This window comes from Podarcis gaigeae, assembly GCF_964106915.1.
Source record: "Podarcis gaigeae genome assembly, chromosome: 8".
NCBI lineage: Eukaryota > Metazoa > Chordata > Lepidosauria > Squamata > Lacertidae > Podarcis > Podarcis gaigeae.
The window spans coordinates 66,730,801-66,743,425 of NC_139684.1; the positions used below are offsets into that span (position 1 = coordinate 66,730,801).

The following is a 12,625-nucleotide window of genomic DNA, read 5'->3' on the forward strand; positions in this document are numbered from 1 at the left end:
ACTCCAGAGCCCATTATCCCTGACCCCTTGGCCACAGGGGCTGGAGCTGTTCAGAGCTGGAGTCTATCGACATATAGATAGCTGGTTCGCCACCCATGCCTTGAGTTAATGTATGTGCAGTTGCATATGTGAATATTAAAGAGTTCACATGAATTTGCCCCGTTACCTACCCATTTAATTCCCCAGAAACCTAAACAAGCAGGCTGAAACCTCAAAAAACGAGGCCTCCAGCACGCGGGAATTCATTGTAAAGGAGAAATTTTAAAGAGACAACTAAGAAGCATGATTTTCCAGAGGCAAGAAAGGCACCAGGAAATCAACGTTGTCACAGAAAGGTAAGGCACATCCAAAAAGATAGCTTGCCCAGCTTCCTTAAATCCTTACTTTGTAAAAGCGAAATTAACATTTCAAAGCATCCCAGCCTCTTTGTACCTCAGGATATAGCATACAAGCCAGGTGGTGGCTATATATAATAAATCAACACTGTGTTAACATGTAAAGAAGAGCTGAGGGAAGGACTGTGGTTCTCTTCTCTTTCTAACGTTCTCCTTAACACATGTCTGCATTGGGAGAATTCCAGCCAACCCAAGCTGCCCTCTAGCAGAGAGCTATTTCCCCATTTTATCTCTGGCTTTCTGGACCACACCCACCTGATACGCTTTGCAGTGCATTGCACTGGCAATCCAAAACCTGAAAAGATGCAGCCATGTCTGCGGCGCTGCCTCAACTGTCCCTAAACCTCAGAGTGCACAAAGCAAATGGGAAAGGTTGGAAAAATCAGGGTCTGCAAGGTGGAATTTGCCCAGGAAAAGGACCATGGAGAGAATGATGCATTGCCAAATACAGAAATCAGGAGAATAATGGATGCCAGTCAAGAAATAACAAAGCAGGCTTGGGAAGGGATATGGAAAACCTGCTTTGCAAGCTGAAGGTCCCCGGTTCAATCCCTGGCATCTCCAAGTAGGGTTGGGAAGAATGCCATCTGAAACACTGGAGAGTGGTGCTGCCAGTCCGTGTAAGCAATATAGAGCTAGAAGGGACCAAGATTCTGACTCTGTACAAGGCAGCATCATATGTTCCTAGGACTCAGCCAGCCCAGCCCACAACCATACACCCAACCATCTGGCATGCAGAACAAAAAGAAATGGTAGAGACCCAGCGTGTGTGAGTTGGTCCTCGATTTTCCTACCTGTCCCGAGCTACCTGCCACAGACTCTGGACGCTGCCCATTCAGGAGCCCAACAAGCCGGGGCCATGCAGGGGAGCCACAAAAGGGGAGATAGCAGATAACCCAAGGAGGAGTCCAAAGGCACGGAGGCCCGCTTGGATCGGCTTGATGTTTTGGCTGCCAAAGTGGCCAGGCAGCTCGGCAGCTCCCAGCCAACTCCTCCCTGTCTCTCTGCTTTTCTCTCTCACTCTCACTCCCTTTTCCGAGCGGGAACAAGCAGGCTACATAATTTCCTTGGCCCAGATTCAATTCAATCAGCATAGGAACTGCCACATTCCCTAAACGCAACCCCCCCTCTCCGCCTGAAAATATATTGCAAAACAGAAGGAGCCAACCAACAGCCTCCACAAGAAAAATATCAAATATGAAATGGATCCCCCCTCCAAAATAAATTAAAAATTAAAAATGTAGACGCAAGAAAATGTCCAATTCAGTAGCCTGTAATTCCTATTCTCTGCCTTTCTGTGATTCACCATTTTTTCCTCACCTCCCATCCATACAAGATCGTCGCGTCCAGGCTGCCCCAGTCTTCCATGGCATCTCTGCCAAGCATCCTTGGCAGACCTCCAGCCCGTGCCAGCTTTATTCTCTCTCTCCCTCTGTCTCACGGCTTCCCTGCCAACCTTCATCCCAACTGTAGTGGTTCTATGCCACCCTCCCCCCCCCCTTTTCGCTCTACGCCTGCCTGGCGGAACCCAGAAAGCTAGCCAAAAAAAAAAAAAAAAAAGTAGACAGATCCAAACATTCACAGCAACTAGTTTATTTATTTAAAAACACCCACAGAGATAAAGGAAAGAACACAGAAGAAGCAAAGAAGCTTACCTCCTCTGGTGTGCAGTCCCCCAATTCCTTCAGGCCAGTACCCGCCCTGGACTCCTGTGGGTGCCCGCCTTGTGCCCTCTATCCACAAGAGGTTCTGGGTGTCAGGGAAAGGGGTGGGAGAGAGATAAAGGAAGCCAGAGAATACAAGACAAGGAGGACCTTGTCGGAAGCCTGGCAACTTTCGCCTCCAAACGGTGCCAGGGTTGCTTCCCCCCTTCTGCCATCAGAAGAACGGGCAGGAAAACAGCCACTCTTTTTATATGGCATCAGCTTGCTGAGGTGCAAAGCATCATGGGACCAAGAGAAAGCGAGAGAAAGAGAAAGGGAGGAGAGAGAAAGAACAACTCGGTAAAGGCAGGAGGAGAAGGGGAGACAATGAGCAAATTTACATTAAACATGCCAGTTCTGCGGCAGGATGCGCACGCGTGTTTTGTGTGTCCAGACAACACACACCGAAGAAGAGATCAGGATTAGCCAAGGAGCCAAAACACCAAGCTGCTAAGAGTTCTTCCTAAGGCAGAGGTCGGGAACTCCCATCATTCCTGATCCCTGGCGGCTATGATGACCGGGGCTACTTCAATAACAAATTCATACCTTGCTTGCTCTAAGTACCTGATATGAATCTCTCCCATACTAGTAACACTGTTTTGCTTGGCACTGCTGCAAAGTTTTGTACCCAGGAGAACAGAAGGAAATATAAAGTATTTGTTTATTCGTGTGTTTTTTTATAAGCCGCCTTTTTCCCATACAGGACCTACCTGAAGCGGCTTACAGGTAAAAATAAGAACTCAAAACACGGGGGGGGGGGATTATTTTTTTTAAAACACACAATTAAAGCTTGCTTTATTTATTTATTTATTTATTTATATACTGCTGTATCAGGGAAAAAATGTATCAAAGCAGTTTGCAACAATGCAAAAACTTAAAGCCAAACAATAAAAAGTTGTGTGTGTTTTTAAGTTAAAAGCAAAAAGAAATAAAAAACAAACCAACTATTGTGGGGGATGTGTTATTAACTGCCTGCATAGGCCTGGCAGAATAGAGAAGACAGGCATTTAAAAGTTGGCACAGAGGGAACCTGCTGAATATCTAGGATCTAAAACCATATGGATGGTTACAATTAACACTACAGCACCAGCCCTGTCATTCAAAGCAGTCAGTTCCTCAAAGCCTGTGGAAACCAAAAATCTTCACCTGCCGTCAGAAGGGCAGCAAGGAGGGAGCCAGTCCAGCTTCTCTAGGGAGGGAATTCCGAAGTCTAGGAATACAGATAAGCATATGAAACAAAACGCTCTGTGACTTGCTTGAGAGTAAAGTAGCAGTTTGGCTTGGTTTTTTAAGAAATAGGGGAGTAACCAGAATAGGGAGTTGTTGTTATTGTTTTAAAAAACCTGGACAGTTTGTAAGGAAAAAACCTGACTGAGGAGCAGTCGATCTGCAACCAGTTCATCTGAGATGTGATCCAAGATCTTCTTGCACTGTCGAGGTGGCAAACTAGCCATCTGAGTAGAAAGAGGACCGGTGCTGTTTCAAGATTATGAGTTCCAGAGAGTCAACTGTGTTAGTCAACTGCAACAAAAAACTGGCGGCTGCAATCACAGGCACATTTACCTGGAACAAGTCCCAGTGACCACCCTGGGTCCTGCTTCTGTGTGAACATGCCTAGGCTTCCACTAAGTGTTGAGCAAGGAAGCTTCAGAATGCAAGGTACATGCTTTGCCACTGAGCTACAACCCTTCCCAAGCCTGCTTTGTTGTGCCTTCACCAGCATCCCCTTCCATCAGTCTCCATCGTTTTGAATCTGGCAATACATACATCCTCTGCGAGGCTCCTGAATTCACCACCATGCCCCTTGCGCTCGGCAAACATCCACTCTGCAGACCCTCATCTTCCACCTTCCCCTTCTGACTTGGGCAGTCCAAGGTGAGGCAGAGCCACACTGTGAGTGATCAGCGGTCCAGACTGGAGGTCTTTTCCAGCCCTATCTATAGATGCCAGGAACTAAAGCTGGGAATCTTCTCCGTTGCAAAGCACAGAATAATCTAACTTGCCACGGTGGGCTGGATGGACCTTCGTTCCAATTCAGTAGGGTACATCTTATGGTCAATGGAACTATAGCAACACCCAGCATCTTCTTCTGCATAGCATTCATAATCTAAAACAAAGGGGCTGTGGCTCAGTGGCAGAGCATCTGATTTTGCATGCAGAAGGTCCCAGGTTCAAACCCTGCCTGCTCCATGTAGGACTGGGTGAGATTCCATGCCTGAAACCCTTGAGAGCTACTACCAGTCAATTTAGACATTACTAAGCTAGAGGAATAGGGATGTGGGTGGCACTGTGGGTTAAAGCCTAGGACTTGCTGATCAGAAGGTCGGTGGTTCAAATCCCTGAGACAGGGTGAGCTCCCATTGCTCGGTCCCTGCTCCTGCCAACCTAGCAGTTCAAAAGCACAAAGTGCAAGTAGATAAGTTGGTACCGCTCCAGCAGGAAGGTAAACGGTGTTTCCGTGCACTGCTCTGATTCGCCAGAAGCGGCTTAGTCATGCTGGCTACATGACCCAGAAGCTGTACACCGGCTCCCTCGGCCAATAAAGCGCTGCAACTCCGGAGTCAGTCATGACTGGACCTAATGGCCAGGGGTCCCTTTACCTTCAAGCTAGAGGAAACAATGGTCTGACTCAGGGTTTGGCAGCTTCTGAAGTTCCCATGCAAATACTTAGGTTGCATACACACCATACATTTAAAGAATCATAGGAAGTGTAGTCTTCAAGAGCGCTGGGAATTGTAGCTCTGGAAGGGATAAACTACAATTTCCAACAAAACATATTACGGGCTGCTTTAAATGTGCATCTGCTCAGCTTATAGAAGGTGCCCGGTTCAGTTCCTAACATCTTTGGGTAGTGATGGAAGAGACTCCAGGCCTGGAATCTTGGAAAGTCACTGCCAGCCTGTGTAGACAATGGGACTCAGCAGAAGGCAGCTTCCTGCCTTCCTAAGCAAGATGCCCCACCACTGGGGAGCACCTTTTCATTTCTTACAGACATGGCAGAAGGTCATACAAGTGCCTTTGTACCAAGCAAGACTACAGGGGTTAATGGCGACTGACATTATTGCATGGTAGATGTGCAAAAAAAAAGAAAGAAACCCGGTCTTCAGATGCTCCCAACTCCTCCACTGCCTTGCGCTACCATGTGATGGTTGCAATGACAGTCGCCACGTCTCAGGAATAATCTTGTTCCAAAAGACACTTTGGGGAGAGAGAGTGGAAGACGAGGAGGAGGAGGAGGGGTATGAAGGCTGCTGGGCATCCCTCCCAGCCTTTTATTCCTCCGCTGTCTCCTAGCAACACTTATCTGTTGCCATGGAGAGTGCAGTATACCCCATCCCCAATCAGTATCATTCCATAGCACAGGCCCTTGGCACATGTTCAGAATGTAAACAGGGATGACACTCTCTGGGGAAGAGCAGCTGGGAAATCAGCAAGCAGTTCCCCCCACCCAATGCATATAACCATCCACCCATTCATTCCAGCACAAAGTAGAATAATAATAATAATAATAATAATAATAATAATAATAATAATAGATAACACAAGTTATGGAGCGAGCATAAAACATGCTCACGCCATCTCCAGGTTATCAGCAGAGCTTATCTGAAATGCAAAGTGCATCAAATGATGGTCAAGTCATTATTTTCTTTTATTGCTTGTAAGAAGAACTCAGTTGGACCTTCAGGATCTGAAGCAATGTAGCTCAGAGCTTTTCCTCCACTGAGAGCACATGTCTAACTCACCCTGTCCAGCTCATAATGGCATTACTTTCACACACAGTTCTTGAGCATGTTGCTCAGTCACGGTGCTAATGAACGCTATGGAAATATTAAGAGCACTGGAAACTGCCTCATACAGAATCAGATCATGGGTCCATCTAGCTGCATACTGTCCGCTCTGACTGGCAGCAGCACTCCAGGGTTTCATGCAGGGGGCGGTCCCAGTCCTGCTGGGGATTGAACCTGGGGCCTTCTGCATGTGAAGAAGACACTCTGTCACTGAGCTGTGGCCGTTCCCCTACTTAATTAATAGAATTATAGATAGATAGATAGATAGATAGATAGATAGATAGATAGATAGATAGATTCTTTATTGTCATTACACAAGTGCAACATTGCACAAGTGCAACGAAATTGGATGCCATCCCTTAAAAACAACAAAAGCAAAACAACAACAACAACCAAACAAACCACATTCCAGCCACACCCACACCCACACCCATCAAACTCCCAGGTCACACTATCGAGTTACTGCATTTAAGAAGGCCACAGCTCTTGGATAGAAACTATTTTTCAGTCTATTTGTCCTTGACTTGATGTTTCTGTATCTCCTGCCAGAAGGCAGTAGTACAAACAGACTGTGTCCCGGGTGAGATGCATCCTGCAGGATATTGCTTGCTTTCCTAAGACAACGGGAACCGTACAGTTCTTCCAAAGATGGGAGGGGATGACCAATAATCCTTTGGGCTGTGGTTATGACCTTCTGGAGCACCTTCCTCTTCCTAGCTGTACAGCTGGAGAACCAGGCACAAATACAGTATGTGAGAATGCTCTCTATGGAGCATAAATATACAAATAAAAATTACCATGAATGGGGGGGTTTCATTGTTGTGCCCCAATCTCCCTGCTGCTCACCATATAGGAACAGTAACAAGGTTTGGGATTTTTAGCTTAGAAAAAGGGGCATGGCTGAAGCATATACAGTGGTACCTCGGGTTAAGAACTTAATTCGTTCTGGAGGTCCGTTCTTAACCTGAAACTGTTCTTAACCTGAGGTACCACTTTAGCTAATGGGGCCTTCTGCTGCCGCTGCGCAATTTCTGTTCTCATCCTGAAGCAAAGTTCTTAACCTGAGGTACTACTTCCGGTTTTGCAGAGTCTATAACCTGAAGCGTCTGTAACCCGAGGTACCACTGTAAAACTAATGTGCCTGGTGTGGTGAAAGTGGAAAGAGAGTGGTTTCTCCCTCCCCTCTCCTAATACTAGAATTCAGGATCATCCCATGAAGCTGAAAATTCAGGACAGAGAAAAGAAAGCACCTTTTCGTACAGTGCCGTAGTTGAATGATGTAATTTGCCCTCTCAAAATGTAGTGATGTCTATCAACTTGGAAGGCTTCCAAAGAGGATTAGACAAATTCATGGACCACAAGACCATATCGGTGGGCGCTCATCACAATGGCTCATCATGCCAAATCCTGGATCGGAGGCGGTATATCCCTCTTGAGTCCCAGTTGCTGGAGAACAACAGTGGGAGAGGGCTTTCACATTCATGTCCAGCTTGGCCTCGGTCCAGTATACCTGAAGGAGCGTCTCCACCCCCATTGTTCTGCCCAGACACTGAGGTCCACCTCTGAGGGCCTTCCGGCGGTTCCCTCCCTGCAAGAAGTGAGGTTACAGGGAACCAGGCAGAGGGCCTTCTCTGTGGTGGCGCCCTCTCTGTGGAACGCCCTCCCATCAGATGTCAAGGAAATAAACAACTACCTGACTTTTACAAGATGTCTGAAGGCAGCCCTGTTTAGGGAAGCATTTCATATTTGATGAATTGTTGTATTTTAATATTTTGCTGGAAGCCACCTAAAAGGAAAACCCAGCCAAATGGGCGGGGTATAAATAATTCATCATCATCATTATTATTTATTATTATTATTCTGGAAGGAAAGGATGCAGGAAGCTGATGGTGCCTCCAGGTGCAGAGGCAGTCTATCTGGATTCGTGGGCTCTGAGAGGTCTTGTGAACAGGACGCTAGACTAGATCAAGTCACAGGCTTCTCACAGCGAGGGAACCGCCAGAAGGCCCTCGGCGCTGGACCTCAGTGTCCAGGCAGAACGATGGGGGTGGAGACGCTCCTTCAGGTATACTGGACCAAGGCTGTTATGCAGAAATCACAATGTGGGGGAAACTGTGCAGCCAGCCAATACCTCTACATAGCTCCATCCTTATTTCTGACATCATGATCTATTGGTATATTGTGATGCTTAGTTGGTGAAATATATAACGATGTTGAAAACCAGGTACTGCCCAGTCCTATACACCATCTACATTTCCTTGGGGGAAAGGTGGGATTTAAAAAAAAAATATGTAAAAAACATTTGATGCAATGATCAACTCTTGGAATCTACCACTTCAGATGGAGGCGGGGGGTGGGACAGAGATGAATTACTTTTCTCTGGGTGAGGGATCCAAACTAGAAATCAGGGTGAAGAGTTCTAGCTTAGCCTTCTCCCTGATACTGTTTTGAATGTGTACGATCCCTTCTTTGCCAAATGGGGAAACATTTAACCAGGCAGCTCCTTAGTGCTAATTAGAAATGGAACAGACAAGGAGGCTTCACAATCTTATCTACTGCATGCACAAACTAGAACTTTAGACCGTGTGAGCTTCAGGGATCAATGAGGTCAAGCATGCAGTCTCCCTTGGACTTCAGCCTTTGCACTTTTCCTGTCAAAAATCACTTTATTACACTGCTTTACATTCCTGTCCCACTTCCACCAGGTATCTCAACACAGCAATGCACGGTTCTCAGTGTTAATATCACAACAACCCTGTAAGGTAGGTTCTCCCAAAGTCATCCAGTCAGCTTTTTGTGGCTGGGCACGGAAATCTGTATAGCATTGGACTTCACCTAAAGAACCCTGGGAACCTTTGGGTTGTTCAAAGTTCTGGGAACTGTTCTCTGAGGAGTAAACGACAGCTCCCAGGATTCATTGGGGGGAGTCATGTGCTCTAAATGTATGATGGCACTAATGTGACCTGTGAGAAATTCTCTACACCACACTGACTCATCAGTCTTTTATAGGATGAAGTCTTCTACATCTCATATTATTCATCTCCATCTAAAAGTTCAGCTTTGCAGGTAACATGCAAAGGACAAGGAGGAGGGTCCCCTAGACCCACCATTTGGGAACAACCATAGACTCTCAACACCAAGCCACGGGCATAGCCAGGATTTTTGTTAGGGGGCACGGGCCTTTTGTTGGGGGGGGCAATATATTTTTGCTATATATTTTTTATTGATGGGGGGGCAGCTGCCTATCCTTTGGCTAAGCCCATGCACCCAGCCCCTTATTCCACACAGACACGTGAGCAGCTTGGATAACGAAGCTTGCACACCCATAACTTATTTTGGGGTAAAAATCCCAGCTCCCGATTTCTCTGCCCCGGGAGCGTCATGCGTCAGAGCCAGTTTGCAAACCACAAAACAACGCACGTTCCAAGAGCTCCTGGAGGCTCAAAACTTCCCCCGGAGCGCCACGGGAGTGCGCGCATGTGTGCGCGCAGGATCCCTCCTGCAATCTCCACACTCAGGACCTGGGATCTAACGATCCTCTTGAGCTACACGGCCTTGGATGCCTTCATTCTTGCTCTTCTCTGCCGGTCCCATGCAGGTCTACGCGGGAGCAAACCCCACGGGGAGCTTCCCTGCCTTAACTGACTGGCGTTCCCTTTTTTCCTAGCAGGAAGGCGCTTGTGCCTTGTGAGATAGATTTGGGCGGGTAAAGGACAGAAAGCATAGCTGATCACGGTGGGTGGGGATTTCTTAAGCCCCTTCCCACCTCGGCTGCACCCACCCCACGAAAATACAAGGACACGCGTGGGTCTCCCTCTTCCCGTACCTGACACTACGATTGCCTCAGATCTGCCTAGCAGAGCCTCTTTCCGAGAGGGCATCCGTACAGGACCAGGCATGGCGTCGCAGTTCAACAACGGGGCGCCCCACCTCTACCCACATGCAAGTAAGTAGCCAGTTTCCACTTTTTTCTCAGGCACGGGACAAGAGGTGGGCGGGGCCAAGGGGTGGGAAGTGTGACGTAAGCTGGTGGGTGGGGCTGATGAAGCTTCAAGCGGCGCAAGGGGCGGGGTGGGCTGCTGGGAGATCCACTCGCCTCCATCCCATAATCGGTGCTTTCGTCGTCAGGAGCCCACTCGCTACCTACTTTTCTGCCTTTCGTTGACCCCCTCGCCTCACCGTTTGAAATTTTTACACCCCCCCATATATTTACTAATTCTGGACACGTCCGCACTGTACATTTAATACAGTGTCATACCACTTTAAAAGTCAGGGCTCCCCCGCTCCCCAAGGAATCCTGGGAAGTGTAGTTTGCTAAGGCTGCTGTCCCCCCCCCCCCCCCGAGATTCCATTCTCCGAATTGGTTTAATTCTGGGAGCTGTGGGGCAACAGGGGCTCTCCTCGCAACACTCAACACCATTAACAAACCGGATTCTGTGGGGGGAGCCACATCTATTTAACGTGGTGTGGCACTGCTTTAAATGTATGTATAGTGCTAAGAAGGGGTCTTATATTTAAAAAAACTTCTAGGATGCTTAATATTTAAAAATCTGTAAGCAGTGGCCAAAAAAAGCACAACATAACAATAAAGGCTGCAAGGTTTAGTTGGTTCACTGATCAATTAAAATCATGGGGCAGCAGATAATTCTTTTTTAAGGTTAGCTATTTCAAGTGCCCAGGTCCCAAACAGATGATGATGATGATGATTTTGTTTATTAGCTAATACAAAAATAGTCTATAGGCAGCTTACATTACAGAAAATAGCAGTAATCAATATGCTACCGAACAAAAGCATCAGAATCACAGCAGTAGCACCAGTAAAATGATCAGCGATATCTGAGCCATGGTAAACTGTCACAATCCACCAGATGCCTTGGAAAAGAGAAAGGTCTTAAGCTGGAGCTGCAATGATGTTAGGCAGGCCTCACTGGAGAGGACATTCCATTGCTGGAGTTGGGTGGCAGGTGGAGGTAGACTTTCTCTTGCATTGTCTCTCTCTGATCACCTTTTTTAAATGGAAAGGGGAAATGGTTGCCCCTCCCTTGTGGCTTTGGGTTTGTAAGATCATAACGAACACCTCAGATAGTTCCCAGACATGCACTGGAAGCCAGTGAAGCTCCTTTGACACAGGCCAAATAGAACTGGACCGGCAAATCTCTTGCTGCTCATACCCTGTGTTATGTATTGAAGTTCTCACCCTGGCCACCAGGAGTATCATGTATATAGTTTTCACTCAGGTCCACGTCAGTTACTTTAGGTGGGAAACCCTGGGTTGTTGTTGCAGTGGCGTAGTGTGGGGGGTGCAGGGGGGGCCGGCCACACCGGGCGCAACATCTGGGGGTTAGGGTTAGGGGGCGCAAATCCACGGGTTAGGAGGCACAAATCCACGGGTTAGGGGATGCAAATTACTTGCCTTGCCCCGGGTGCTGACAACCCATGCTACGCCACTGTGTTGTTGTTACAGTGTTGACAGCCGGCTGCCTATAAAAGCAGGCCAGCTGAGCTGTTTGCAGTTCAGTTCTGTTCCAGCTTACAAATAAAGAGCTGCTTTGGAGAAATCGCTGTGTCGTCTGCCATGTCAATCCACAACTTAACACCCCATACCAGGGGTGCCAACTTGGCCCCACAACTGTGTGTGCCCATGGTGAATGGCCCTGGCACCAAAATTTGTGGGTGCCCGGTCCCTTCATGGGGACTTTTGTGGGTGCTCAGGCACCCAGGGCCCCAGGGAGTTGGCACCTACGCCCCATGCAGTTAAAGCACATGACTTGGACCCCAAGAACCTTGGACCCTGTTGTTTTGTGAAGAGTGCTGGGAATTGTAACTCTGCGTTGGGTGAACTGCAGTTCCCAGGATTGTGTGAAGTCATGTGCTTGGAATATATGGTATGTGTGTAGCCCCAGATAATAGGGCCAAACCAACCAATATTTCTGAACAGTCTTCAAGGGCAGCCCCATGCATAAGATAGCATCTTCTGTTGGAAAGGATTAAATAAATACAGAGATGCAGTGTTGTGCTTAAGCCACCATCGGCTTTTCTCATTTCCATCTCTTGTTTCGGATCTAAGAGGTATTGTTGCTCGATGGGGAAAAAAGCTTTGGAAACATGATTTATAAACCTGCTGTCTTTTGCTTTTCTTCCAGTATCTCCTTTATTATCCTCCCCCCACGCCCCCCCTCCCTGAGTGTGGCAGCCAGGGCTCAATTGTCACCTGAGTGAGTGAATGAATGCACACGTCCTGTAATTTCCTACTTGATGTCAAAAGGCATTTAATAAGGAATCTTTGTGAGTGCCTAATAACACTCTTGCCAGCGGAGAGAGAGAGGGGGAGACACCCCCTACTTCACAGCTCTCTTGCTTTCTTCTCCCTCACTTCCATTTGCTGTGCTAATTGTGCTCGTAACTCCTTTGTTTTGATTTAAGTCTCCTTTTTTGTGTGGAAAGGAGATGAGAAAGAGTGAAATCTGGAGGAGGGAGAAGCCGGAGCAGTAATGAAGAGCCAAAAAGCCACAACCATTGCACAGAGCCAGGCTGAGCAAAAAGCCATCCAGAGGAGGATGCAATTCCTTATTGTAATTTCCACCCAGGCTGCAGGGGAAGAGCTCAGGGCAGTAGCTGAGGCTGATCCTTGAGGGTGAAATCACCAGCTTCAGTCTTTCCCACCTGCCTGCCTTCCTTCTTATTTACAACCAGCAGCTTCCTTCTTCTTAGGCACCCATCTGCACTATACATTTAAAGC

The 12,625-nt window shown here is 47.5% G+C and overlaps 1 protein-coding gene across 7 annotated transcripts in view; it reads right to left on the minus strand.

The window, feature by feature from the left end:
- The window catches only part of LOC310849954 (mitochondrial peptide methionine sulfoxide reductase-like), a 42,879-nt gene extending 33,009 nt beyond the window's left edge, over positions 1-9,870 (minus strand). For 2 of the 7 annotated variants that reach the window (XM_083750990.1, XM_083750986.1), the window contains exon 1: positions 9,713-9,870. In XM_083750990.1, coding sequence (XP_083607116.1) covers positions 9,713-9,785 — 73 coding nt within the window. In that variant the 5' untranslated portion in view covers positions 9,786-9,870. Of the gene's footprint in view, positions 1-1,189; positions 1,685-1,715; positions 1,873-2,050; positions 2,325-9,712 lie in introns of those variants that run through there. The other 5 variants (XM_083750988.1, XM_083750985.1, XM_083750987.1 and 2 more) reach the window with 5 other exon arrangements.
- Between the last annotated feature and the right edge of the window lie 2,755 nt (positions 9,871-12,625).